Source organism: Acomys minous, assembly GCF_964271855.1.
Source record: "Acomys minous genome assembly, chromosome: 12".
NCBI classification, from domain to species: domain Eukaryota; kingdom Metazoa; phylum Chordata; class Mammalia; order Rodentia; family Muridae; genus Acomys; species Acomys minous.
This window is the reverse complement of record NC_140493.1, coordinates 20,018,104-20,045,818: the sequence shown is the minus strand read 5'-3', so window position 1 is coordinate 20,045,818 and position 27,715 is coordinate 20,018,104. Positions and strand designations below refer to the sequence as shown.

The following is a 27,715-nucleotide window of genomic DNA, read 5'->3' as shown; positions in this document are numbered from 1 at the left end:
GAGGACGAGGTGGGGGGGTGCACTGGAGCGTGCTGTGTGAGCTTAAGGCCCTGGGATCAAGTCCCAGTGCTGCGAGTCATAAGATGGTAAGGCTCTGACTACCAGGGAGGCCCGGACCAAATAAAACCAAAAGCGTCTCAGACAAACGCATTCCGAGGAGCGTGACCAGGCCAGGAGAGTGATGTCAGCTTGGGGGCTTCTGTCCTGCACAGTCCAGGACAAGTGCTGGAGTCCCATCAGGCAGTGGGGAGAGCTTGCCCGAGACCCTGGGACATGCAGCTTTCCCATCTCTGGGGGCTTTTCAGGCACACATGGCATCTCAGGATCTTGGGGACCACCATGTCTCTGTCCCCAGGCAGGAGCAGTGCTGACTCCTAGGAGAAGCCTGTTACACCTGTCCCTGGGAACCGTGGAGTGCTTACTTCTGCCTACAGATTGTCACCAACCCGCTGATGGGTCTCTGTGGGTGTCGCACCTGAACATTAGTGCACCTTCCTTCTCCTCTTCCCTGTCTCCTTCTTCCCCTCCTTCACTCCTTTCTTCCTGGGCCTTCTCTTCCTTCTCCTCACCCTCCAGCTCTGCTCTGGTTTTCCCAGGCAGGGGCTCCTGGTTGCATAGTCCAGGCTGGCTTAGGTCTTGCTGTCTATCCTAGGACAGCTTCACTCCCATCATCCCCTGCCTCAGGCTCCCAAGTGCTGAAACTGCAGCGCTGTGTGTGTAAGACCCCCTCCCCTGTGCACCCGACATAGCAAGCATAGCAGCAGTAACGCTATCTTGCAAGGCAAGACTAGAATAATAGGTTCCCGGGATAAGATAAGGCCTGGGGCTCAGAGGAAAAAAAATAAAAGCGTGCTTGTCCTTGTCAAACAAGATATTTATGGACGCCACCTGGCCCAGAGAACGGATAAACTCCCCTGTTCCCAGAGCCCTTCTAATGACCGGACTATAACCTCGCCTCATTTAAATTTACCAATCAGAGCCCTGTAACTATGCTTTTCGCTTCTGTAACCGAGCTTCCCGCCAAACTCCCTATAAAGGACCCCCTAAAGACTCGCTGGGCACGCCAGCCTCTCCAGAGACTGAATCGCCCGGGTACCCGTCCCCTTAATAATAAAGCCTCTTGCGTGTTGCAGCCGAAGCCTTGGTCTCGTTGGTTCTTGGTGGGGGTCTCCACGTTAAGACCGCCGTGTCGGGGGTCTTACATGTGCATGCTCCAGCCTCAGCACCCCCTTCACCCCAGCTTTCACGTTGTCCCTTGGGGAGGGATCAGGCAGGTGGCAAAGGTCAGATAGAGACTGTTGTCTGAGCACCCAGCAGGGACAGAGACTGAGTTGAGAGCAGGAAACAGCAGCGTCCACAAGACTGGTTTATTGTGCTTGGCTTGGCCCTTCCTGAGGAACAGGACTGCAATTAGTGTCCCTGCTGGCGCAGCACAGCACAGAGCTGGTAGGGGGAGGGGGCGACCGGAACTGCAAAGACGCCATAATCACTGGGCCTAGGCTGTCCATCGGGCACGGAGAAGCTAAAGCGCTGCAGGAGGCAGGTGAAGAAGAGGAAGAGCTCCATGCGGGCCAGGGGCTCCCCCAGGCAAGAGCGGCGGCCTGAGGGTGGGAGAGAGGCTTGGTCAGTCTGGGTCCTGTTAGGATCTCCACCCTCAGAGGCACCCTGGGAAGACACAGGGAGCCAGGCACCCCGCGGGCACCTGCGGAGAATGGCATGAAGGCCTCAGGCTTCACAAAGTGTCCCTGGGCGTCCAGGAAGTGCTCAGGATGGAATTGGAGGGGTTTCTCCCAGACGGTCTCGTCCTTCAGCACCGAGGACAGGTTCGTGATGAGCATCGTGCCCTGGGAGGAAGCAGATGGTGTGAACATGGACTGGGTTGGGGCTGCCAAGTCCCTGGTCACCATAATCACATGTACAGCCTCTACCTTACATACTGGAATTTTTCATTCAAGCTCAGCACCTGGAGGGCCCTGTAACAGATCTCCCATGGGTGCTCAAAGAGAACCCATCCCTGTGTGCCGTGCCTCCTAAAATCTCTGTGGCCTTTTTCCCTTGGCATTTCTCTTTCTTGAGGACTCTCAGGATGGGCCCCTCAGCATCTAAGGTGGAGTGGCCTTGGTCTTCGCTGCCCTAGAGTGGCAGTGGTCATGATGGAAGAGCAGAGGGGCCCATGCCTACCTTGGGGATAAGAAAGTCCTGGACTTCAATGTCTCGGGATGTGAGGCGGGGCAAATTCAATGGGGAGATGTCCGCAAAGCGCTGCACCTCATGGACGACAGCATTGGTGTAGGGCATGCGGGCCTGGTCAGCCATCTCTGGGCGCCGCGCCTGCCCTATGACTTCATCAATCTCCTGCTGGACTCGGCCTTGAAGGACAGCATCCCCTCAGTGAAGCAGTCACAGGGGCTCCCCTTTGCCCCTGTCTTACAATCAAGTCAAGGGCTGAGTCCATGTGAGAAAGATCACCCCTGATTGTTGGTGTGGTCTGCGGTAAGTTCGTGCTGGGAGCCACAAGTGTCTCATGTCATCTGGGGGGTGTGCCTCCAAGGCCCAGTAGACTCACACTGCACATCCGGGTGCAGGATCATGAGGAGCAGGGCCCAGGACAGCGTGGTTGCCGTGGTCACCATCCCTGCAGTGAACAGGTCAGCCACCACCATGCGCAGGTTCTCGTCATTGAAGCTGCTCTCAGGATTCCCCTTGGCCTGGGCCAGGCAGAAAGGGTGGGCTCAGTGGGGAGAGGAACCCCACGAGGGCCTCCCATTGTCCCCAGGCAGCCCAGGTGCTGAGTCACTTGGTGATAGACTGGACCCCACCCACCTGGCCTCACAGCTCACAGGACCTCAGCCCCACAGCCCCTGGCCCCATCACTTGGAGCTGTCAATCACCTTCTCCACCTCATTCAGGAAGGCATCGGTCAGGTTTCGGGGTGGCTGGGCCGGATTCCAGGTGGTTCTGTTCTCCATCAACAGATGATCCACCGTAGCCATGAGGGTCCTCTGATTTTGGAAGACCTTGTCAGCTAGCCCTGGCACACGAAGGAGCACCGGGAACGCATTGAGAACCTGTGACAGCCACAGAAGAAGTCAGCGCTTCCGTTTAAAATTATTAGTCATAATCGTGTATGAGGCTCATGGGCCATGGTGTGTGTGATCGGTTGTCACTGCCCTTCATGGGTCCCAGGCGTCATAGTCAGGTCTCCGGGCTGCGTGACAAGCTCATTACCCACTCACCATTTGGCTGTCTCCTTGATGCTAGTTATGCTCAGCCCCCAGCCTCCTTCACTGTGGACCCAGAGCCTGCTTGTCCCCGCCCATCACCCGCTCCTCCTCAGCTGCAGCCTCTGGCTTCTGGCAGCCCTAGAGGAGAGAAGAATTTCATCCCGGAAACCACAGGCATATGTGGTTTCTACGTAGACAGAGGACACAGGTTCTCTCGCTTTCTAGAAACCCCGACCTTGGACCCCTTCTCCCCTCCTGTTGTGGAAGGTTTGTCAACCAGCCTATCCTCCTGCAGCTGACTCTCAGAGGGCCTCTCCCACCCACAGCCTGGGCAGGCAGCTTCCTCTGGGAGGATGCACAGCACAGAAGTGGCTCTGCAGGCTGCCCTGAGCCTCCTACCTCAGGAATGAAGCCAGAGATCTCTGTCAGACTTTCTTCCAATAGGCTCAGCATCCTGATGAGGTAAGGGTCTCCGTACTCAAAGCGACGGGCAAAAATGAGGGACGCGATCACATTGCACAAAGCTTTGTTCAGCGTGGTGCTGGGATGGAAGGGACTCCCTGGGAGCGGAGATGCAAGCACGTCAGTGTACTGCCCATCTCTCCCTGTGCCCATCTGCACCCCTCACGCATCACCCACCAGCCTGGTCGGTGAAGGTGTCACAGAGGTGGCCAGCCTCCTCCGTCACCCACTGCTCCAGAGATTTCTTGCCCAGGCCAAAGTTGCGCAGAGTGGACACGGAGAACCGCCGCTGCTCTCGCCACTCGGGCCCATTTGGTGCAAGGACCACACCTGCGGACACATCTGTGTGTAAGCAAGGACACCAGGCCGTGCCGTCCACTGCTCCCACCATTTCTCATCTCCTCTGGGTTCCCTCCTACCCACGGGCCTCTCAAAACCTTGCTACCGCAATCCAGACATGCCTCCTGGGTAACTTCTACCCTGGATTTCAGTGGCTCTTTGCTGAGTTGCTTGACAACATATCCGGTCCGCATTCACGCGCTGTGGTTCCTCTGCTCACTGCCATACCTGCAAGGCCATCTCTGCCTCCACACAGCCCTTTACCTTGGGATCTGGGCCTCAAACCCAGGTACTCAAAGATGGGCACCACAGGGCGGTCAGCAGTGTCTTCTCCACAGGTCAGCAGCGCTTCCCGCACGGCCTTCACGCCATTGATGACGACCACAGGCTTCCAGGCCATCTGCAGGCTAAACACGTCACCATAGCGGTTTCGAAGCTGAAGCAGAGGGACAGAGCACTTAGGAAGTGGAGGTCCCTGTGGGGCCTAGAACCAGGCTCGATGCTCAAGCAACGGTATAGTTGGTTTTTTTTATTTTTTTGTTTTTTCTTGTGTTAGTGTGTGTGTGTGTGTGTGTGTGTGTGTGTGTTGGTTGTTATTGACATTTAGTCTTCCTGTATTCTGGGAGAATGCTCTTCCACTGACTTCCATCCCCAGCCTGAGATCTGTTGTCACACAACTGTGCCTTCTCATCGTTTAAGTCCAGCAAAGGACTCACAGTAGATGTGATCACCCAGCTGAGACCATCCCAGACCCCAACACTGTCCTGGGCCCCTTAGCATCTCACGACATACGAGGAAACTCAGGTTCCAGGAGATGGGCAGTGAGGCCACAGAGCACACAGCAGCAAGAGAGTCACCAGCCACAGCCCTCTGTCCACTTGCTGTGCTGACTCACAGGCTGAGCTAGACCTGGGACCTGGCACCATGCTAAGACCTCACCTATGACAGACAGGATCATAGGGACTTGGGACCTCTATGACTGCTGCCCTGTCCAACCAGACCTGAACCTGCTGTCACATCCTGCCTCACCTCCTGGACTTTGTGCCTCAAAACTGTTGCCCAAGAAAGTCCAAGTGCCACCACCAGGAAGGGTTGGTTCTCCTCGGGGGCACAATTCCCTGTGTAACCTGTGGCTCCACTCCCACTACCTGCTCCAATGGACACTGCATCCTCCCTTACCTCCCAGCAGTAAGTCACTCACCTTGTACATGCTATAGGGCATGTTCTCCAAGTCCAGCTGCAGCAGGTTGCCCAGCACAGGCCACGGTGCAGGGCCTGGTGGGTAGCGGGCAGCCCAGCGCTGGCGCCTGTGCATCAGGTCCACCAGCAATATGAAGATGACTGTGAATATGGCCACAGGCCACAGGCCAGTCCCAGTCAGCAGCTCCATGGCTGCGGGCCACTGCTCCCCAGGCTTCCTAAAGAACAAGGGACAACGCTCACCACAAAAGCCTAGGACCAGAAGTCCCAAGGTTGGATCCTGCCACCTTATAAAGGAGTGCCAGAGCTGCCCTTTGTCCCCCATGTCGAGCCAAATTTGTGTTTTGTTTGTCCAAGTGTAGGGAGGAGCCAGAGACAGTGAGTCCCTCCCAGAAGCTGACTTAATGGTTCTTCTGGCTGAACATGAAGGGGGTATATCCAGGTGACTCTGCTTTGAGGTGGACAATTATGTTGTGCAGTAAAATTATCTGTTGTGCCACACATGCAGCCTGTGTGTGAGTGAGGGGCAGTGGGGGAAGGCAGCTGCAGCCTGTGTGTGAGTGAGGGGCAGTGGGGGAAGGCAGCTGCAGCCTGTTTGTGAGTGAGGGGCAGTGGGGGAAGGCAGCTGCAGCCTGTGGTGAGTGAGGGGCAGTGGGGGAAGGCAGCTGCAGCCTGTGTGTGAGTGAGGGGCAGTGGGGAAGGCAGCTGCAGCCTGTGGTGAGTGAGGGGCAGTGGGGAAGGCAGCTGCAGCCTGTGGTGAGTGAGGGGCCGTGGGGAAGGCAGCTGCAGCCTGTGGTGAGTGAGGGGCAGTGGGAGGAGGCAGGTGGGGCCAATGTAATCTTCAGTACAGCATAAGGAAAGCAGGACACAGCTTGGGAATATTCAGATTCAATTAGAAAATTCTCAGTAATGATCTGAGAATGGTGAGGAGGCCACTAACGTGGGCATAGAACTTGCCACATGCTCACCTGTGTCTCTTACCCACCCTCTTTTTCTTGGTGAGTCAGTCTCTCCCCCAACAGTCATGAAGAAAAGAGAAACAAGATATAAACGGTACTTGTGCACAGGACAGCTGCTGGTCATCCTGCACGTGCCCACTCTCACTCTCACTGGGGTCAGCCACGGCTCTGCCCCTGTCCCCTCTGGGGATCCAGACCTCTGAAGATCAAGGCTCAGCTGTCCCAGTGGAGTCCAGGCTGCGCTCTTGCTCTCTGCTGCCCCCTACAGTGAGGCCGAATGGAGGCAGGAGCGAGTTAGAGGGGAGCACACCATGGAGCCATAGCAAGGTCTGCACACTGGATTTTCTCTCTGCTGCCCATGCCACCCCTTCTCAGCTGACCTCTCTGTCACCAGGCCTGAGGTGACATGTTTGTTGCTGGCCTGAAGCCCCCAAGTGTACTCCCGGTTCCTGTCCCTGCCCCACTCTGTGACACAGGATGGCAGCCTAGGTTGGGGTACAGACAAGGGTCTTTCACTAGGCTCAGTATCACCTGAAGGCGGCCTGCGGGGGAGTCAGGACCCCTGAAAGGGTCACGGTTAAGTGTGGGAGGAGGGAGACAGCCGCGCTCGGCTCACTGACAGGCTCAGGCTGCTGGCTTCCTCCGGAACCTCATTGTGAAGGCCAACAGTGAGTCTAAGAGTCGGTCCCAGGTCTTCCTTCTTCCCCCGGGCACTTGTTCCCTGACCTCACACCATGGTCTTGGTGCTGCCCATTTACCATAAAGAAAACGTGTGCGCTAGTGTCCTGGGTGACAGTAGCCAAATATAGTCGGTCAAGGTTGAGACTGTGGAGACGGAGCAGAAGAGAAGAGAATTTGCTGCTTTAACCTGCGGTGACCACGCTGTATTTGCTGACATTGTTCTGAAATAGCCAACCAAGTGGCACAGCTGGGGGGATGGAGGGGGGGGAATGAGCCCTTTGTAAACAAGAGACACAGGCTGCGGGATCACAGAGAGGCCAGGCACGATGAACCCTGGAGGAAAATGAGGTCGCGGTGACTCTGGTTGTGGTGGAAAGTTTGGTGGAAGAGGAGGCCATGGTGGTGTCCTGGATACAGCCGTGGAGAAGGCGGTGGCGAGGGCACCGGGATGTGGGAGCCACGGTGGTGGGTAGGGTGGAGGTAGAGGACGGTCTGCTGGCAACAGTAGAGGAGGAGATATGGGGGAAGGTGTCTGTGGTGGTGAATAAAATAAGGATTTGGAGAATCATAGTGAACAACAGCAATCAAATTATGGAGCCATGAGGGAGCTGTGTTGGTGGAGGGCACCCAGGCAGCCCCTAAGGAGTTGGCTATGGATCTGGTCCTGCGGTGATGGCAGAAGCAGTGGGAAGTGGATCTCTGAGTTAAAAAGCAGCCTGATCTACATATGGGGTTCCAAGCCAGCCTGGGCTACAAGAGAGACCTTGTCTCAAAAAAAAAAAAACAAAGTCATAAGCAGGATTTTCCTGCCACTGTGGAACGGGCGCATTCTCCTACACAACAGCAGTGACATGAAAACTGGACAAGCATGTGGAAATTAGCAGCAACACTCTGAAACAACCAGAGGGTCAAACTGCAGATGCTATTCAGACAACAACCTGAGGTGAATGGAAACCATATGATATTCAAACTACAGCAATAAGGAACCCACAAACATGAACTCCTCCCACCCCATACCAAAGGCTAGGCTTGTAGTCAGCATGTTCCAAAACCCTGGGCTCAACACATAGCACTAAAAAACAATCAATGAAAAGAAAGAAATCAAAGGAAAAGCCAAGCAGACATAGAAGGGAAGAATCATCAAAATACATTGAAGGAGAAAAACTAAAGCACAGAGAAAAACCCCACAATTCCTTCTAGAAACAGAAAGTGGGGGCAAAAAGCCCCACGATGACGGTGGAGTCAAGGACAGAGCTCAGTGGTAAAGCATTTGTTTATAGCTTGTTTAAGGCAGCGGTTGAAAGAGCTCATCTCTGTTTATTCCTATTTCAGCTTCGCGGACAGGCGCAGGAGAGCTTCTTTCAACATTTGGGGCCGGGCAGCGTGCCAGCGTGGGCCGGGCAGGAGGAGAGGAGAGCGATCCTCAGCCCTTGCAGGGTCTTCCTTGGTGGCACTGCTGGGTTCATTGTCCTCTCTTGGCTACTGAGAAATGGCTCAGCCCACAGGTCTGTGTGTGACCTGCACTAACCATATGTGTTTCAAGAAGGACTGAGGACCCCAAAGCAAGAAATACTGGGACTTCTGGAGTGTTGCTGGTTGCTGTGGGGCCCGTGCCTCCTGGTTCTCCTGATGGAAGGTCAGATGACAGAGCAATTCTGGAAAACAGTATAGTGGATCCAAACCATCCCCCACAGACATGCACACATACATAGATACATATACATGCAGAGACACACACAGAGAGATGTACACACAAAAAGAAACCACCTGCACACACACACACACACAAACACACACACAAAGATATACTCTCACACAAAGACACACCATTATGCACAGAAACACAACACATTTACCTATACCCACATTCACACAAAGGCAGACGCATGCTAATGCACAGATACATGTTTTCACACACTAATAGACATGTACACATACACACTTGCACAAACAGTCATATGTACACATGCATGTGTATACAACATGCACACATGCCAACACACACAAACTCGCATCACATGAGCTTACATACCACACACATGCCTACACATAATGTCCACCATTCCTTGGAATTTACTTATTGCTACTTTTTTTTTTTTAAGGAAATTAACTCCATTCCCCAGGCCAACTTATAAGACTGCCAGCCTCCTAGTTCTGGCTCTCAAACCGGCCGTGTGTATGAAGCCATCTTTGCTGTGGCCCATGGACGCTCTCTGGGAGCTATTCCCCTCTTTCAGACTACTACAAAATATGATTGTTAAGAGTGTGGATACCTGCCCCACATCGAGCGCCATTTGTTTTTTTTTTTTTAATTTTAAGATTTATTTTTTTATTATGAGGACAGTGTTTTTACCTGCCTGTTGCCCTGCACACCAGAAGAGGGCACAAGATCTCATTCTAGATGGATTCAGCCACCATGTGGGTGCTGGGAATTGAACTCAGGACCTCCAGAAGAGCAGCCAGTGCTCTTAACCTCTGAGCCATCTCTCCAGCCCCACTTGTTGTTTTAAAATTATCAATATGTCCAGCTAGCAGTCAATCGAGACACAGACGCTCGTTATATATTAAAATAGCTTTAGTTACCCTGGGGCGGGGCCAGACATTAATCCTCTGAACTACTTCTCATAGTGGGGCAGGTGTCCCATACCTGCCTCAGTCCCATGCCATCTGTTTCTAATAACGTCTATCAAGCTACCTGCCAACCATAATCCCACACCCCTTTCTCATAATGTTCAAGGTGCCCATTAAGGACGCATGAGGTGGAGGGGAAGGGTTGAGCACAGACTGTTCTCTGCAGTCAGAAGAGAGAGTGATGAGAGCTTGAACGAGGAAACAAATGGCAGCCACAAACATCGTTTATTCTCCGTAGGTGAGCCTAAGCTAGGGGCTGGACTAGAATGTGATTCCTGTTAGCGAGTGACTGCACAGAGCTGATAGGGCAATGGGCAGTGCAGAAACATAAAGACGCCTCGGTGGCTGGGCCTGGGCTGTCCATCGGGCACGGAGAAGCTAAAGCGCTGCAGGAGGCAGGTGAAGAAGAGGAAGAGCTCCATGCGGGCCAGGGGCTCCCCCAGGCATATGCGGCGGCCTGAGGGTGGGAGAGAGGCTTGGTTAGTCTGGGTCCTGTTAGGATCTCCACCCTCAGAGGCACCCTGGGAAGACACAGGGAGCCAGGCACCCCGCGGGCACCTGCGGAGAATGGCATGAAGGCCTCAGGCTTCACAAAGTGTCCCTGGGCGTCCAGGAAGTGCTCAGGATGGAATTGGAGGGGTTTCTCCCAGACGGTCTCGTCCTTCAGCACCGAGGACAGGTTGGGGATGAGCATCGTGCCCTGGTAGGAGACACACGGTGTGAAGATGGACTGGGGTGGGGCCAGCAAGACCCTGGACACCATGATCACGTCACAACCTCTACCTCACACACTGGATCCTCTCATTCTCCCTCAACCCTGGAGCCTCTCAGCTGCCTCTCGTGCCATTCAAGGCCTTGTGACAAATCTCCCCATGTGCAGTGCTTCCTAAAATCCCCCTGGTTCACTTCACTGGGCTGCTCGCTTCCCTGAGGATTCTTGGGCAATGGCGGCAGTGTACTCACATCCACATAGGTCCAGTCACCATGTTGACATCCAGGATGTGGTGATCTTGTATTTTATCGCCATTGTATGCCTAGAGGGATCCTGCGACAATGGTGCCCATGCCTACCTTTGGGATGTGGAAGCCTTGTAATTCAATGTCACGTGACGTCATGTGTATTACATTGGTTGGGATGATGTCCGCAAAGCGCTGCACCTCATGGACAACAGCATTGGTGTAGGGCATGCGGGCCTGGTCAGCCATCTCTGGGCGCCGCGCCTGCCCTATGACTTCATCAATCTCCTGCTGGACGCGGCCTGGAGGGACAGCATCCCCTCAGTGAAGGGGCAGCTCGTCCTTGACCTTCCACCAATGGGTTAATACGTGACTCCAGTCAGACTTGTGGGAGTGTGGGTCAAGCTAATGATGGAGCCACTGGTTTCTCAAGTACGTCTATCTTCTTCCCTTCCCCCTCCCCAAGTCCCAGCCCAACCAGGCTCACGTTGCACATCCGGGTGCAGGATCATGAGCAGCAGGGCCCAGGACAGCGTGGTTGACGTGGTCACCATCCCCGCCATGAACAGGTCAGCCACCACCACACGCAGGTTCTGGTCATTGAAGCTGCTCTCAGGGTTCCCCTTGGCCTGTGCCAGGCAGAGAAGGGTGGGCTCAGTGACACAGTTAGCACAAGAGCAATTTACCACTGGATCCGTGTACCCAGCTGTTGGGTCCATATCACAAGCCACATAGAACTTCAGTCCTACCTTTATGGCTGTCCCTCACCTTCTCCACCTCAGCCAGGAAGGCATCAGTCAGGTCTCGAGGTGGCTGGGCAGGATCCCAGCTTGTCTTGTGCTCAATCAACATCTTATCCAGGGAGCCAATGAATGAAGTCAGCTTGGGGAAGGCTCTGTGGGGCAGCCCAGGGATGTGAAGGAGCACTGGGAGTGCGTTCAGCACCTGGGACAGAAACACAAGCAGTCTTGTTTTTATTTCAATTGGGAAGTCATTATTTAATGGTGTGTGTGTGTGTGTGTGTGTGTGTGTGTGTGTGTGTGTGTGTGTGTGTGTGTGTGTTTCTGTGCGCACGCATGCAAGCGCACTGTTACACATGCACAGTGGCTCATGTTTGGTCGTCAGACAACAATTTACACAGTATATCCTATCCCTTCCTTACAAGGTCCCAGGAATCCAGCTCAGGCCTGCTTCATAAGCTGCTTTACCCATCGCCCATCTGTCTCTCTGGGCCCTGGGTGCTGTGTCTGCACAGTGTTCACCTGGGCCAGTCTCAGTTCCCAGCCTCTTCCACAATGCACTGAGGCTTTGACTTCCCCGTGGGTCACTGGCTTCCTTGTCAGTGCCAGCCTGTAGGCTCTATTGTAAGCGAGGCTGAACCAAAGAAGCGCTCTACCCTGCAAACCTAACAGGCTTGTGTGGCTTCTGTATAAACAGACGCAGAGGCTCACACCCTTCCTAGACCCAGTGACCTTAGTCCACTCCGCCCATCTGGTTATCTGAGGTTTGTCAAGGTCCATGATTTTCCCCTTGCTTTTGACCCATTCACACAGTGCTTACTTTAAAAAAAAAAATTAAACACATTTTTATTGAAAAATAAAATAATTCATATTACATCTCATTTGCTATGCCATCCCATGCATCCTCCCATTTTTCCCTCCCTCCTGCTTTCACCCTATTCCCCTTCCCTATGACTGTGACTGAGGGGTACCTCCTCCCCCTGAATATGATGCTAGGGTATCAAGTCTCTTCTTGGTAGTCTGCTATTCTTCCTCCAAGTGCCATTGGGCCTCCCCATCAAGAGGACATGGCCAAATATGGGGCACCAGAGTTCGTGTGAAAGTCAGTCCCCAGTCTCCACTTAACTGTGGAGAAGCTTACTTTTTAAAAATAGGATTAATAGCACAGACAAAGCCATGCCCACTGCCCTGAGCGCGTACCTCAGCAAGGAAGCCCGTGTCCTCTCCAAAACTTTCCTTCAATGTTTTGAGCATCCAGTTGAAGAAAGGGTCATCATACTCAAATCGCTGGGCATAGACGAGAGATGCGATCACATTGCCCACAGCCTTACTCAGGAGGGTGCTGGGTTCGAAAGGATGCTCTAGGAACAGAGACGCAAGCAAGTCATGATAGTGCTCAGAAGCCCCTGCGCACACCTCTACACCCCACCGTGCATCACCCACCAGCCTCCTGGATGAAGGCGTCACAGAGGTGGCCAGCCTCCTCTGTCACCCACTGCTCCAGCGATTTCCTGCCCAGGCCGAAGTCCCGCAGGGTGGACACAGAGAACCGCCGCTGCTCTCGCCACTCGGGTCCATACGGTGCAAGGATCACACCTGTGGACACATCTGTGTGTAAGCAAGGACACCTGGCTGTGTGGTCCATATGGTGCAAGGACCACACCTGCAGACACATCTGTGTGTAACCAAGGACACCTGGCTGTGTGTTCCATACGGTGCAAGGACCACACCTGTGGACACATCTGTGTGTAACCAAGGACACCTGGCTGTGTGGTCTCCGCTGATCACAAATTTCCCTGTGGTCAGTCTTGCCCATCGGTGTCCTAAAACATTGCTACTGTACATCATCGCCTGCTGCTCTGGGGGCTCCACCCTCCTTTTCAGTGAGAGTCCTTTGCACTGCCTAACCACATCACCCCCATCAGACCCTGCCCATCTTCTGCTCACTGCTCCTCAACCCGATCCTCTCTCTGCCTTGTCCGCACTACAGCTCTTTGCCTTTTGACTTGTGCCCATAGCCTAGGTGATTATAAATGGGCATTTCAGGGCGGTCAGCAGTGTCGTCGCCACAGGTCACCAGCGCTTCCCTCACAGCCTTCAGGCCATTGATCACAATGACAGGCTTCCAGGCCATCTGCAGGCTGAACACATCACCATAGCGCTGTCGAAGCTGAAAGAGAAGGACAGGGCACTTAGGTAGTGGAGGTCCCCAGCACAGTGGAAGATGACAGTTCCCCATGTCATTCTCTCGGTGTCTGTCACTGTGTTTGTCTCTGTGTCTGTGTCTGTTTGTCTGTCTGTCTGTCTCTCTCTGTTTCTCTGTCTCTGTCTCTGTCTCTGTGTCTCTGTCTCTGTCTCTCTCTCTCTCTCTCTCTCTCTCTCTCTCTCTCTCTCTCTCTCTCTCTCTCCCTCGTGTGTGTGTGTGTGTGTGTGTGTGTGTGTGTGTGTGTGTGTGTGTGTAGTTTGAATGATACTCATTATTGAACCTTGTCCTGACCTACACTGGGGAAATGTTCTATCACTGATCTACATGCCCAGCCTATGCTATGGAACTTTGTAGCTTGGGGAACCGTATCTTTAAAATTCAGCAAAGGACTCAGAAGGTCTGACCATTCAGCTGTGACCTTGCCCGCTCCTTGGGCCTCTTCCCACCCCACTAAACAACAGCAGGTTTGGGTCCCTGAGATGGAGAGCCAGGCCTGAGACCACACAGGAGCAAGAGATTCCAGAAGATACATCTTCGCCACTTTGTTTTCCCAATAAGCCTTCTCCCATTCTAGGCCCATCTTCCTGTCTATCCTGTGGCGCCAGCAGCTCTATGCTTGCTGAGGGGCAGCATGAACTCTACTGCACAGCACCTCTCTCTCACCTTGTAGAAGCTGTACGGCATGTTCTCATAGTCCACTTGCAACAGGTTGCCCAGCCCAGGGAGTGGCACAGGACCTGGTGGGTAGCGGGCAGTCCAGAACTTGCGCCGGTGCATCAGGTCCAGCAGAAGCAGGAAGATGGCCGTGAATATGACCACGGGCCACAGGTTATCTCCAACCAGCAGCCCCATGGCTGCTCCACTGCTTGCCAGGCTTTGTTGGAACAGCCGCTCCAGACACCTAGAGTGAGGAAAGATCCTCTCAGGGCAGACTGGGGACCTGGTACCTTATAACGAGGTTAAAGCTGCACTGTGCTCTCTGCCTTGAGGCCAGTAGCTGTGTTTACTGTTCAAACAGAGGGTGTGTTGGGAAATAAAAGTCCAGAGAAAGTCAACCTCGGAGGCCTTTGCCCTTTGTTCTCTCCCCAGGTGTTTATGTGGGGGAACGGCATCAGTAAAGGATAGATAACCCTGGAACCTTCTAACAAGTGGTGCTCATATGTCAATCACTGCTGGTCACCCTGCACATGCCCACTCTCACTCACTGGAGTCAGCCAAAGCTCTGCCCCTGTCCTCTCTGGGGATCCAGACTCTGAAGATGAAGGCTCAGCTGTCCCAGTGGAGTCCAGGCTGCGCTCTTGCTCTCTGCTGCCCCCTTCAGTGAGGCAGAAGGGAGGCAGGAGCGAGTTAGAGGGGAGCACACCATGGAGCCATAGCAAGGTCTGCACACTGGATCTTCCTGTCTCTGCTGCTCATGCCACCCCTTCTCAGCTGACCTCTCTGTCACCAGGCCTGAGGTGACACGTTTGTTGCTGGCCTGAAGCCCCCAAGTCTACTCCCTGTTCCTGTGACACTCTGTGACACAGGATGGCAGCCTAGGTTGGGGCACAGAATAGGGTCTTTCTCTCTAGGCTCAGTATCACCTGAAGGCGGCCTGCAGGGGAGTCAGGACACCTGAGAGGGTCACGGTCAAGAGTGGGAGGAGGGAGACAACCGCGCTCTGCTCACTGACAGGCTCAGGCTGCTGGCTTCCTCCTGCTCTGCTCCAGGACCCTCCCAGGGTAACTTGTGGTGACTGATGGTTAACCCTGGAGTCAGTGCTGGGACAGCACAGTCTGCCTCTCCTCTGATCTCAGCCTGTCTGAGCGCTGTACAATGGTGTTGACTGGGTGCTGGCCCCATTGTGGGATAAGCCGGACCAGGCCTGATATTCCCACTTCAGCTAAGTGAGCTCCTGTGAGGTAAGTGTGCTGACAGGAGAGTGATGTCACACTGTGTGCTGTAAAGGGTTCCCTGATCTGTCACCTGCTCTTGGGAGGTGACCTGGATGCTCTTCTACACAGCTGCCTGTTAGCACTGTCTGCTTCCCTTCACCTCAGTCCACGTGCTCTCAGCCATGTGAACCACTGTGGTTGGCCAGGGTCATGTGACCTCTAGGGTACTGGGGCCATGTGACTTCTGGTGACAAAGTACATTGTCTAAGGGGCACAAGCATCAAAGAACTGAAGATAAAGTGGAATTTTAGTAGTTAAAGCCTTCGTGTCTCCCAAGTCACTGCCAAGGCGGCTGAGATGCTTGAAGGGCAAACACCAGGGACCCAGGCCCACAGCTGGATCTTCTGGAGCCGCATCGTGGAAGGAGATTTCCCCTCACTCAGTTTGAACCAACCATCTCCTAGCTCCACATGCACATGTGGCCCATCTCCCATTCACACCTAAATAAGAAATACGTGCTCTTAAAAAGGTCACTGGCAGGTTGGAGAGATGGCTCAGAGGCTTAAGAGCACTGTCTGTTCTTCCGAAGGTCCTGAGTTCAATTCCCAGCAACAACATGGCGGCTCAAAATCATCTTTAATGAGATATGGTGCCCACTTCTGGCATACAGACACACATGGGGGCTGAATACTGTATAAATAATAAATAAATAAAATCTTTTTTAAAAAAGTCACTGGCAGAACAGGAAAAAGAAAACAAAATGGAGAGAGACAATAGTGACAATGCACAGGTCCCACAAGGCAGTAATACCCAGAAAGAAAGAAGAAGAAAAAAAACCCATGTGTATCAGATATCTGAAGCAAAAAGACTTGAATAGCTAGTTCTGCAAGTGAACAAACAGCCAGCAAGCACATAAGCAATGCCCACGGTCACTTTCACTGGGACAATGAGGCCACAACCACACTGTGACACTGCCACACTCGTTAGTGTGGCCTCTATCCAGACAACCCTAGGAAACACAGGCCTCCAGACAGCAGAGCTTGCAGAGCCATGTGCATTCATCCTGGCAACGCCAACCGGCACAAATGACGCTGAGCGCAAGTGCCCAGTAATTCCTCAACAAAGCTATGAAGGATGCTACCACTTAGGAGTTCCCCTCTGAGAATACATCCCAGAAGGGTCATTGTCGGTCTTCCATGCTCACAGCTACATGGTTCACAAGTGTCACCGACAGATGAGCGGGCAAACAAACCAACCCAAAACAACAGCAACAACAAAAACAACCAACCAAACAAAAACACAGTGCAGTACTGGCAGTCCCTCTGTTCCATGGCTGTAAGCTCTAAGATCACCCTAAAACGGCCGATAGAACAAACTACGGAACGCACTATGGCTTTTCCTGTGCACACATGATGTAATAAAGAAGAGGCACTTCCTCAGGGCACTAGGAGCATCTGTGCTGCGCACACTTCTCACGGGATGATGGGAGACGATGCACTGGACTCTAGCTCCCTCTCTGTCGCTGCCATCAAACGTTGTGATCAAAACAATTGGAGGGGGTACAGGACTTATTTAGCTTACACTTCCGGGTCACAGCCCATCACCGCGGGAAGTCGGGCTAGGCACTCCAGCTGGAAGCTGTTGCAGAAACCGTGGAGGAGCGAGGTGCCCTGGTCACTTTCAGGCTCAATACGTAGCCAGCTTTCTTAGTCAGCCCAGGAACACCTGCCCCAGGGCTGGTGCCATGCACAGGGGCCGGGCCCTCCGGTACCAACTCAACAGTCAAGACCACCCCTCACTGACCTGGCGCAGCCAGTGTGAACCTCACCATTCCTCAAATGGGGTTTTACTCTGGTGTAGATGACTCTAGGCTGTGACAAGTCGACACTTCAACTGGAACGCTCTACCCCTCGTCACCTCAACCCAGAAACACAATTCTTTTTAGCATAACTTCCTTGTTCACTCTGATCTTATGTTCATATTATAACATGAAATACATACAGTCCATGGGCTGGCAAGATGGCCGGGGGGCTGAGACTAAGGATTGCTCTTCCCAAGTTCAGCTCGCAGCACCACACGAGCCAGCTCACAACTGCCTGTGAGTGTGCTCAGCAGTGCAGGGTCTGTCTGTGGATCTGAGGCCTTTGACTGCCACAGACACTGCACTCATGAATACACACACACACACACACCAATGGTCAGCCTGTATGGGAGTCCACACTTTTAATCCGAATACTTTGGAGGCCGACTCAGATGAATCTCTCTGAGTTTTGTTTTGTTTTGTATTTTTGTGTGTGTGTGTGTTTTTTTCCTTGAGACAAAATTTCTCTGTGTAGCCTTGGCTATCCTGGACTTGCTTTGTAGACCAGGCTGGCCTTGAACTCACAGCAATCCACCTGGCCCTGCGTCCTGAGTGTCGGGATTAAAGGGGTGCACCACCACGTTCTGCTGAATTTCTGTGAGCTTAAGGACAGCTTCGCCTGCATAGTAAGGCCTATGCCAGCCAGAGCTACATAGTGAGGCACTGTCTAAAAGAAAAGGGAAAAAGGAAATGGTTGGAGAGATGGCTCAGTGATTAAGAAAAAGAACATTGGCTACAATTCCAGTACACCCACATTTAGTTCCTGGCACCCACATGTGCACGTGGTCCCTCAGAATCACAAACAACACGAGGTCCATGGGATCCTGCACCCCCTTCTGGCCTCTGTGTATTGCACACACACGACACACAGACACATGTTCAGGAAAACACCAGTACACATAAAATAAAAATTAATGCATATTTAAAGGGAAAAAATCCCACAGTCTTTTCATTCCAGTGCTTTAAAAGTTCTGTGCTTCATTAAAAGCACAAAGGACATAGCTTTGAACTCCATAAAATTAAAAAAAAAATCAAAATTTATATTTTCTCGTTTTTAAAAAAGATTATACTTTTAATTACGTATCTGTGTGGCTGTCTGTTTTTGTATATGCGCCCATGAGTGCTCATGGAAGCCAGATGTGTTAGATTTCCCAAGAGATGTAATTAAGGGTGTTGTTTAGGCACCTGACCTGACCTGGCGTTGGGATCAGAACGCAAGTCCCCTGCAAGCGCTTCCTCCCTTAACTGCTGAGCCATCTCCCCAGGTCAAATTAGATATTTTCTTATGTCAACAGTAAAGAATCAGGCCATAAGAATGACCATCCTTTACACACAGCATAACTAGGCTGAGATTAATAATTTCCCATCAGAGACCATGGGGACCAGAAGACCACAGGAAAACACATGCAAACCCTGAAGAGCGCCATTCAAATGTTCTTTATCAAGAGAGAATTATCCTTCAGGAATTAAGTAGAAACCAGGACATTTCCAGATAAAGTGGAAGGAAATCATTATCAGTGGGCTTGCCTTACAAGGCGCAGTAGAGGGAGTTCCCTGAACCCACGCACGCCAGTCAACTCAGTGCCACAGAAGAAATGAGCTCAGTGAGCACAAGTGTTCCTGTGCTTCGGGGTGTCACTCCTTCCCTTTTGCCAATATGCCTGAAAAACCAGTGACAAACCCGTGTTCCTGAGAAGAAAATGTCTAAATCTGAGACCTGTGGCAATAATAGTATGGTGGGGGAGGGGCAGAGATGAACCTCACAGAGTCTGCACACTTCAGAAAGTATGTTGTTATTCAGGAAAAGGTTTTATACGTTTGAGGTGTTGGTTCACACCTGGAAACTCCCTGGCCAGCTCTCCTGGAGCGTGTAGTACCCCAGAAACAGCAAGGAGGAAGATGGGGCCTGAATCCCAGCAGTTGTCCTCTGACCTCTGTATGTGCTGTGTGGCATGCCCCTACCATGTATGTGCACAGCCTCATAGTGAGTCTTAAAGGATGTTGACTTAGCCTCCAAGGGGAATAATGAGAAACAAATAAAATATACAAAAATGAAAAGAAAATAAAAAAGGAACACTAAGAGTATAAAAAAGTGTAAAATAGTGCCAAGTGTGGTGGCACACGCCTTTAATCCCAGCACTCCAGGGGCAGAGGCAGAGGCAGAGGCAGGCGGATCTCTGGCTGGAAGTATAAGACGAAAGCAACCTTCTCCTCCCCAGAGTCACTTTTGGTCTAAGTGTTTGTACCACAGCAATAGAAACCAAGCGAGGACACTTGCCTCTTCCATTTTACTTTTTAAAATTTCTGCATCCCTTTTATCTTCACCTAATTCTTCCATCTTTTCCATTTTCCATTTTTGTTTTGTCTTGTTTTTGTTTTTTGAGACAGGGTTTCTCTGTGTAACAGCCCTGGCTGTCCTGAACTCATTTTGTAGACCAGGCTGGCCTTGAACTCACAGAGATCCCTCATTTGTAAAAATACATATTTTCGTGTAGTTTATGAGTGTCTGTATGTCTTCCTCATGTGTGTGAGTGCCTAATGCCCCTGAGGCCAGAAAATGGTGTTGGATCCTCTGGAGCTGAGGTCATGTGCCAGTGAGTCCCCAGCATAGCTATAGGAGAGCAGTAAGTGCACTTAACCTCTGGGTATCTCCTCAGCATCTGTAGGCTTTTAAGAAATGCATACTTGCCCATGACATTTATTTTATAAATCTGGCGCAGTAAGAGATTCACAGTAATAACTAGTGACGCAGTTACAACAAACCAAACACTTGCGTGATGTAAGTCAGTCACAGAAAGGCAGTGTATGTCGCACTCTTGACAACTCACAGACACACGGGCAGAACAAGGGTACTAGGGCTGTGCAGAGAGAGAAAGGGGGGCTACTGGCCTGGGCGCAGAGCTTCTCTTTAGCAGATGCAGCGATCTGCGGGGAGGTGGTGACTGCACACTGGGATTGGCTTGCACCAGTGAGCTGCAGGCTGCAGATGGAGAGGACGAGGTGGGGTGGTGCACTGGAGCGTGCTGTGTGAGAGTGCTTAAGGCCCTGGGATCAAGTCCCAGTGCTGCGAGTCATAAGATGGTAAGGCTCTGACTACCAGGGAGGCCCGGACCAAATAAAACCAAAAGTGTCTCAGACAAACGCATTCCGAGGGGCGTGACCAGGCCAGGAGAGTGATGTCAGCTTGGGGGCTTCTGTCCTGCACAGTCCAGGACAAGTGCTTGAGTCCCATCAGGCAGTGGGGAGAGCTTGCCCGAGACCCTGGGACATGCAGCTTTCCCATCTCTGGGGGCTTTTCAGGCACACATGACATCTCAGGATCTTGGGGACCACCATGTCTCTGTCCCCAGGCAGGAGCAGTGCTGACTCCTAGGAGAAGCCTGTTACACCTGTCCCTGGGCACCGTGGAGTGCTTACTTCTGCCTACAGATTGTCACCAACCCACTGATGGGTCTCTGTGGGTGTCACTCCTGAACATTAGTGCACCTTCCTTCTCCTCTTCCCTGTCTCCTTCTTCCCCTCCTTCACTCCTTTCTTCCTGGGCCTTCTCTTCCTTCTCCTCACCCTCCAGCTCTGCTCTGGTTTTCCCAGGCAGGGGCTCCTGGTTGCATAGTCCAGGCTGGCTTAGGTCTTGCTGTCTATCCTAGGACAGCTTCACTCCCATCATCCCCTGCCTCAGGCTCCCAAGTGCTGAAACTGCAGCCCTGTGCGCATGCTCCAGGCTCAGCACCCCCTTCACCCCAGCTTTCACGTTGTCCCTTAGGGAGGGATCAGGCAGGTGGCAAAGGTCGGATAGAGACTGTTGTCTGAGGACCCAGCAGGGACAGAGACTGAGTTGAGAGCAGGAAACAGCAGCGTCCACAAGACTGGTTTATTGTGCGTGGCTTGGCTCTTCCTGAGGAACAGGACTGCAATTAGTGTCCCTGCTGGCGCAGCACAGCACAGAGCTGGTAGGGGGAGGGGGCAACTGGGATTCCAAAGATGCCATAATCACTGGGCCTAGGCTGTCCATCGGGCACGGAGAAGCTAAAGCGCTGCAGGAGGCAGGTGAAGAAGAGGAAGAGCTCCATGCGGGCCAGGGGCTCCCCCAGGCATATGCGGCGGCCTGAGGGTGGGAGAGAGGCTTGGTCAGTCTGGGTCCTGGTAGGATCTCCACCCTCAGAGGCACCCTGGGAAGACACAGGGAGCCAGGCACCCCGCGGGCACCTGCGGAGAATGGCATGAAGGCCTCAGGCTTCACAAAGTGTCCCTGGGCGTCCAGGAAGTGCTCAGGATGGAATTGGAGGGGTTTCTCCCAGACGGTCTCGTCCTTCAGCACCGAGGACAGGTTCGTGATGAGCATCGTGCCCTGGCGGGAGACACTATGTCAGTATGGACTGGGGTGGGGCCCCTAATTTGCATGCACAACCTCTTCCACCTCCACACACTGAGTCCCTTCGTCAGAATATCGCAGCTCCTTCATGGGTGATGGGTGACCTTGGAAACTAGTGCTTCCTCCACGTCTGCTCCCATTCTCCACCGTGGATCATCTCATTGGACACCCAGTTTCCCCGAGGACTCCCAGGAACGGCTGCAGCATACTCACACCCAGGATGGTTGCAGCACCACATGGAAATCCAGGCTGCATGAGATTTGGCCTTTCCTTCCCTTGTTTGCTAGTGGCCATGCTATCGGTAGGAGGGCCCATGCCTACCTTAGGGATGCAGAAGCCTTGTAATTCAATGTCACGTGACGTCAGGCGTGGCAAATTCAATGGGGTGATGTCGGCAAAGCGCTGCACCTCATGGATGACAGCATTGGTGTAGGGCATGCGGGCCTGGTCAGCCATCTCTGGGCACCGCGTCTGCCCTAGGACTTCATCAATCTCCTGCTGGACACGGCCTGGAAGGACAGCATCCCCTCAGTGATGGAGCCCCAGGGAGATTCCCCTTGTCCCTCTACTTCCTCTCTGCTAAGGGCTGGGTCCATGAGAGAAAGATGGCCATCACCCAGGCCATAGTCTGGGGCAATCCTGGGCCAGGAGCCACAAGTGTCCCAGGGAAGCTTAAGGACACTGCCTCGTCCCTCCTCCTCCTTTCTTCCCAGCCCAGCCAGGCTCACGCTGCACATCCGGGTGCAGGATCATGAGCAGCAGGGCCCAGGACAGCGTGGTTGACGTGGTCACCATCCCAGCACCAAACAGATCAGAGACAACGAGACGTAGATTGGCATCATTGAAGCTGCTCTCAGGGTTCCCCTTGGCCTGGGCCAGAGAGAGACAGTGGACTCAGAGCAAAGAGGGAAAAGGCCCATGATACCCAGCCAGTGTCTGCAGGAGGCCACGTCTGGGGGTCACTGGGTTAGCCATGACATGCTGGACACCACAGCTCACCATCTCTCACCTTCTCCATCTCAGCCAAGAAGGCATCAGTTAGGCTTTGAGGTGGCTTGTCAGCATCCCAGGTCCTCCTGTGCTCAGCTAGCAGCGTATCCACCATACTCATGAATGTCTTTTGTGCAGGGAAGACCTTGTCGGCCAACCCCGGGATGCGCAGGAGAATTGGGAACGTGTTCAGAACCTGCAATACACACAGACAAGGTGCTAGGCGGTCTTGTTGCCTTTTCATTTAATGTGTGAAGTGGATAAGATTTCTAATAATAATAATAATGATAATCATTATTTCAATGTGTGTTTGTATACGCATGATGTGGAGAGTGTTGTTGCCACGACAAGAATGTTGCAATCAGAGGAAAACAAACGGAGTCACTTGTGTCATTACTGGAACTGCACTCAAGTGCCAGGCTTGCTTGGCCAGCTCCCTTACCCACTGTGCATCTCTCTGGCCCCTGGGTTCCTCTGCTCAATGTTGATCTCACTCAGTCTCACTTTCCAGCCTCTCCCACAAGGCCCGGTGTGCTCCTCTCATCTCCTGTCTACTCTTTAGTTCCAGCCTCAGACTCTTGGTTCCCAGGGTGAACAGAAGGAATATTCTACTCTGAACCTTCCCCAGGCTTTTGTAGCTTCCATATAGACAGAGGGCACTGGCTGTCCCTGTTCTAGACACCTGACCTTGGCCCACATTTTCCCTGCGTTTGTTCCAGGTTTGTCAAGCTCTACGCTTTTATTCCTGTGGTAGACATTTCTAGAAGTCTTGCTCTCCAAATCCCCTGCCTAAGGCTCCTCTGGGAGGATGGATGGCACAGAAGTGGTTCCGCAGGCTGCCCCAAGCCCCCTACCTCGGGAAGCAAGCCAGTATTCTCTCCCATGTTTTCTTCCAATGTTGTTAGCATGTTGATGAGGGAAGGGTCTCCATACTCAAAGCGGCGGGCGTAAATGAGGGACGCGATCACATTGCACACGGCTTTGCTGAGGAGCATGTAGGGACTGAGGGGACGCCCTGGGAGCGGAGATGCCAGTTAGTCAGGTTCTCAGTGCGATCTCGCTGTGCCCATGCGCACACCCCACCACTCACCCACCAGCCTGGTTGGCTAAGGCGTCACAGAGGTGGCCAGCCTCCTCTGTCACCCACTGCTCCAGCGATTTCCTGCCCAGGCCGAAGTTGCGCAGGGTGGACACAGAGAACCGCCGCTGCTCTCGCCACTCGGGCCCATAAGGTGCAAGGACCACACCTGTGGACACATCTGTGCGTAAGCAAGGACACCTGGCTGTGCCGGCCACTGCTCCCATATTCCTCGTCTTCTCTGGGATGAGCATCATTTGTATCCTCCCACCTTCCTCCAAAACCCACGTCTACCACCTCCTAGCCCGCTACGTAGGCTCCATGATGGATTTCAGTGGCTGCTAGTTGAGTCGCTAACTGCTTGTCACCTGTATCAGGCCCTGTCCTTCCTCTGCCCAGTACCCACCATGTCTGGCTCTGATGCTATGACTGCCTCCCCTCCCCCACCCAGCAGCCTTTTGCCTTGAGCTTTGTGTCCACGGCCAATGTGTTGAAAGATGGGTATTTCGGGGCGGTCAGCAGTGTCCTCTCCACAGGTCAGCAGAGCTTCCTGCATGGCCTTCAGGCCATTGATGACGACCATAGGCTTCCAGGCCATCTGCAGGCTGAACACGTCACCATAGCGGTTTTGAAGCTGAAGCAGAGGGACAGAGCACTTAGGAAGTGGAGGTCCCTGTGGGGCCTAGAACCAGGCTCCCTGCACTAGCATTGGCATAGTTTGTGTGTGTGTGTGTGTGTGTGTGTGTGTGTGTGTGTGTGTGTGTGTGTTGCTTGTTATTGAAGTTTGGTCTTCCTGTATTCTGGGAGAATGCTCTTCCTCTTCCTTTCATCCCTAGCTTGAGACTTGGCATCTTAAAACTGTGCCTTCTTTTCTTTTTCTTTCTTTTTCATGATGTTTTTATTTTCGTAAATAAGTACTCTGTCTTCATGCCTACCAGAATAAGGCACCAGATCATATTCCAGATAGTTGTGAGTCACCATTTGGTTATTGGGAATTGAACTCAGGACCTCTGGAGGAGCAGCAAGTGCTCTTAACAGCAGAGTCAACCCACCAGGCCTGGCATCTCATTGTTTAAGTTCAGCAAAGGACTCACAGTAGATGTGATCACCCAGCTGAGACCATCCCAGACCCCAACACTGTCCTAGGCCCCTTAGCATCTCACGACATATGAGGAAACTCAGGTTCCTCTAGATGGGCAGTGAGGCCACAGAGCACACAGCAGCAAGAGTCACCAGCCACAGCCCTCTGTCCACTTGCTGTGCTGACAGACAGGCTGTGCTAGACCTGGGACCTGGCACCATGCTAAGACCTCACCTATGACAGACAGGATCATAGGGACTTGGGACCTCTATGACTGCTGCCCTGTCTAACCAGACCTGAACCTGTTGTCACATCCTGCCTCACCCTCTGGTCATTGTTCCTCAAATTTATGCCTTAGAAAGTCCCAGTGTAGGCCAGCAGGAAACTGGTCCCTCTTGGGGCACAATTCCCTGTGTAACCTGTGGCTCCACTCCCACTACCTGCTGCAATGGACACTGCATCCTCTGTTACCTCCCAGCACTAAGTCACTCACCTTGTACATGCTATACGGCATGTTCTCCAAGTCCAGCTGCAGCAGGTTGCCCAGCACAGGCCACGGTGCAGGGCCTGGTGGGTAGCGGGCAGCCCAGCGCTGGCGCCTGTGCATCAGGTCCACCAGCAATATGAAGATGACTGTGAATATGGCCACGGGCCACAGGCCAGTCCCAGCCAGCAGCTCCATGGCTGCGGGCCACTGCTCCCCAGGCTTCCTAAAGAACAAGTGAGAAGCTCACCACAAACACCTAGGACTACAGGTCTCAGCATTGGATCCCGCTACCTTATAAAGGAGTGCCAGAGCTGCCCTTTGTCCTATGCACCAGCCAAATTTTGTTTGTTCAAGTGTAGGGAGGAGCCAGAGAGATTGAGTCCCTTCCAGGAGCTGACTTAATGGTTCTTCTGGCTGAACATGGAGGGGGTATATCCAGGTGACTCTGCTTTGAGGTGGACAATTATGTTGTGCAGTAAAATTATCTGTTGTGCCACACATGCAGGCTGTGGTGAGTGCGGGGCCATGGGGTAAGGCAGCTGCAGCCTGTGTGTGAGTGAGGGGCAGTGTGGGAAGGCAGCTGCAGCCTGTGGTGAGTGAGGGGCAGTGTGGGAAGGCAGCTGCAGCCTGTGGTGAGTGAGGGGCAGTGGGGGAAGGCAGCTGCAGCCTGTGGTGAGTGAGGGGCAGTGTGGGAAGGCAGCTGCAGCCTGTGGTGAGTGAGGGGCAGTGGGGGAAAGCAGCTGCAGCCTGTGGTGAGTGAGGGGCAGTGGGGGAAGGCAGCTGCAGCCTGTGGTGAGTGAGGGGCAGTGGGGAAGGCAGCTGCAGCCTGTGGTGAGTGAGGGGCAGTGGGGGAAGGCAGCTGCAGCCTGTGGTGAGTGAGGGGCAGTGGGGGAAGGCAGCTGCAGCCTGTGGTGAGTGAGGGGCAGTGGGGGAAGGCAGCTGCAGCCTGTGGTGAGTGAGGGGCAGTGGGGAAGGCAGCTGCAGCCTGTGGTGAGTGAGGGGCAGTGGGTGAAAGCAGCTGGGGCCAATGTAATCCTCAGCTGTAAAGGGTTCCCTAGTATGTCACCTACGCTTGGGAGGTGACCTCGATGCTCTGCTACACAGCTGCCTGCTAGCACTGTCTGTTTCCCTTCACCCCCAGTCCACTTGCCCTCAGCCATGTGACCCACTGTGGTTGGCCAGTGTCATGTGGCCTCTAAGGTACTGGGGTCATGTGACTTCTAGGGGGCTTGGGTTCTGTTCTCATGCCAGCTGCACTGGTGAGCCAGTTCTGCCACAGGAAGCTGGAGCTGAGTCCCTGGCCATCAGGGGTCATTGGTGCTCCCAGATTTGCAGTTCTCTGTACACAGGCAACACATACTTAATCTCTGTCCTCTGTCCTCCAGAGGAACTGGACAAATGGACCCTGGGCAGGTGTCTCCTGGACTCTGTCCTGCGAGCCATTTCCCTGTGCTGGCTTCATTGTGAAGACCAACAGTGAGTCTAAGAGCCCTTCCCAGGTTCTTCTCCTCTTCCTAGGCATGGTGGGAAGTGCTAACCCAGTCAGCCTGGGTACTATGACCTCACTCACTGGGAGGACAGTGACATCTGGGTGCTGCCTTGGGAAGGCTTAGTTTGGGTAATGGAGACTGGAGGTTGCTTAGGGTTGGTGAAGCTTCCCTTCCCAGATGGTTACTGTACCCCTCATGGTGTGAGGCCTCCTCAGAACTATGGGCAATTATGATAGGATGTTACCTATGCAATCCAAAGCCACTGAACTGTTTCTTGAGATGATGCACACTTGGTGTGCAACACAGAATTTGTAATTCTTTTGATTGAAAACTCAAGTAAAAAAATGAGAAAAATATTGAAAAGACAAAAGTGAATGGAAAAGGAAATCAAGGTGCAACAGCAGTGTATCAGTCAGGTCCCAGGCAGAAACTGACTTGGAAGAGACAAGAATCTCTTCTAAGAATTGGGGCGCCTGATCCTAACAATTTTGCATTCGTGATCTGAGCTTTAAAACTCCTCACATTTTACCAAAATTAATGAAAAGAAATGGGGAATGACACCTCACATTCATCAAAGGAGAACTCCTCACCTTATTTGAGGAGACCACCTTGAGACATTGAGCACACTTAGAGCTGGTTCCGTCATGAGAGATCTCCCCAAATAGATGGGCTTTGGTTTTGTGACTTCCTGTGGTGTTGAAGAGGTGCATGCAGGGATGTGAGCCCCACCACACAGGCTGACATGTTGTAGAAGCAGCGAGAACTGCTTCTGCAGAGGCTTCTGTACTACCTGCTGCCCATGTACACAAACCTACACAACAGCACACATGTTGACACATGACACATGTGTACACACCACACACATGTCTACACACCACGCCCTACACACGACACCCTACACACCACCCACATGCCGAAATCCCTCCCACATGCCTACACACCACACACATGCCTACACACCACACACATGCCAACACTCCTTACACATGCCTACACACCACACACATGCCTGTACACCACCCACATGCCTACACACCACCCACATGCCTACACACCACACACATGCCTACACACCACACATATG

General features: G+C 52.9%; 3 protein-coding genes across 5 annotated transcripts; all 3 read right to left on the bottom strand.

Moving 5' to 3' along the window:
- Positions 1-1,353: 1,353 nt before the first annotated feature.
- On the bottom strand, positions 1,354-25,467 carry LOC311578496 (cytochrome P450 2D10-like). 2 transcript variants are annotated; one of them, XM_084748371.1, is made up of 9 exons: positions 25,148-25,467; positions 4,290-4,461; positions 3,864-4,016; positions 3,624-3,784; positions 2,892-3,068; positions 2,567-2,708; positions 2,182-2,369; positions 1,703-1,844; positions 1,354-1,601 (listed from the first exon to the last, which is right to left on the bottom strand). In XM_084748371.1, exons 1-9 carry the CDS (start codon positions 25,334-25,336, stop codon positions 1,411-1,413), a joined length of 1,515 nt encoding a protein of 504 aa, XP_084604497.1. In that variant the 5' UTR covers positions 25,337-25,467; the 3' UTR covers positions 1,354-1,410. The 2 variants fall into 2 exon arrangements, with proteins under 2 accessions (XP_084604497.1, XP_084604496.1); XM_084748370.1 differs by lacking the exon at positions 25,148-25,467 and adding an exon at positions 5,227-5,544.
- Positions 9,700-14,382, bottom strand: LOC311578498 (cytochrome P450 2D26). 2 transcript variants are annotated; one of them, XM_084748378.1, is made up of 10 exons: positions 14,062-14,382; positions 13,191-13,362; positions 12,839-12,855; positions 12,636-12,771; positions 12,393-12,553; positions 11,221-11,397; positions 10,940-11,081; positions 10,567-10,754; positions 10,055-10,196; positions 9,700-9,953 (listed from the first exon to the last, which is right to left on the bottom strand). In XM_084748378.1, exons 1-10 carry the CDS (start codon positions 14,248-14,250, stop codon positions 9,775-9,777), a joined length of 1,503 nt encoding a protein of 500 aa, XP_084604504.1. In that variant the 5' UTR covers positions 14,251-14,382; the 3' UTR covers positions 9,700-9,774. The 2 variants fall into 2 exon arrangements, with proteins under 2 accessions (XP_084604504.1, XP_084604503.1); XM_084748377.1 differs by lacking the exon at positions 12,839-12,855 and having other exon boundaries at positions 12,636-12,788; positions 14,062-14,381.
- Positions 21,645-23,530, bottom strand: LOC311578520 (cytochrome P450 2D3-like). Its single transcript, XM_084748418.1, has 4 exons — positions 23,350-23,530; positions 22,515-22,691; positions 22,234-22,375; positions 21,645-22,014 (listed from the first exon to the last, which is right to left on the bottom strand). Exons 1-4 carry the CDS (start codon positions 23,488-23,490, stop codon positions 21,659-21,661), a joined length of 816 nt encoding a protein of 271 aa, XP_084604544.1. The 5' UTR covers positions 23,491-23,530; the 3' UTR covers positions 21,645-21,658.
- Positions 25,468-27,715: the final 2,248 nt, after the last annotated feature.

Coding starts and splice junctions, on each gene's coding strand:
- LOC311578498 (XM_084748378.1), bottom strand. CDS start 14,250: ATGGGGCTGCTGGTTGGAGATAACCTGTGGCCCGTGGTCATATTCACG. Junction 13,363..14,061: donor TGCCGTACAGCTTCTACAAG/GTGAGAGAGAGG, acceptor CTTCTCTTTCAG/CTTCGACAGCGCTATGGTGA. Junction 11,398..12,392: donor ACACGGGCTTCCTTGCTGAG/GTACGCGCTCAG, acceptor TTTCTGTCCCAG/GTGCTGAACGCACTCCCAGT.
- LOC311578520 (XM_084748418.1), bottom strand. CDS start 23,490: ATGCTCCTCAGCAAAGCCGTGTGCAATGTGATCGCGTCCCTCATTTAC. Junction 22,692..23,349: donor ATACTGGCTTGCTTCCCGAG/GTAGGGGGCTTG, acceptor TGTGTATTGCAG/GTTCTGAACACGTTCCCAAT. Junction 22,015..22,233: donor CCTGCACCCGGATGTGCAGC/GTGAGCCTGGCT, acceptor CTGTCCTTCCAG/GCCGTGTCCAGCAGGAGATT.
- LOC311578496 (XM_084748371.1), bottom strand. CDS start 25,336: ATGGAGCTGCTGGCTGGGACTGGCCTGTGGCCCGTGGCCATATTCACA. Junction 4,017..4,289: donor TTTGAGGCCCAGATCCCAAG/GTAAAGGGCTGT, acceptor ATGTGTCCGCAG/GTGTGGTCCTTGCACCAAAT. Junction 2,370..2,566: donor CCTGCACCCGGATGTGCAGT/GTGAGTCTACTG, acceptor CTGTCCTTCAAG/GCCGAGTCCAGCAGGAGATT.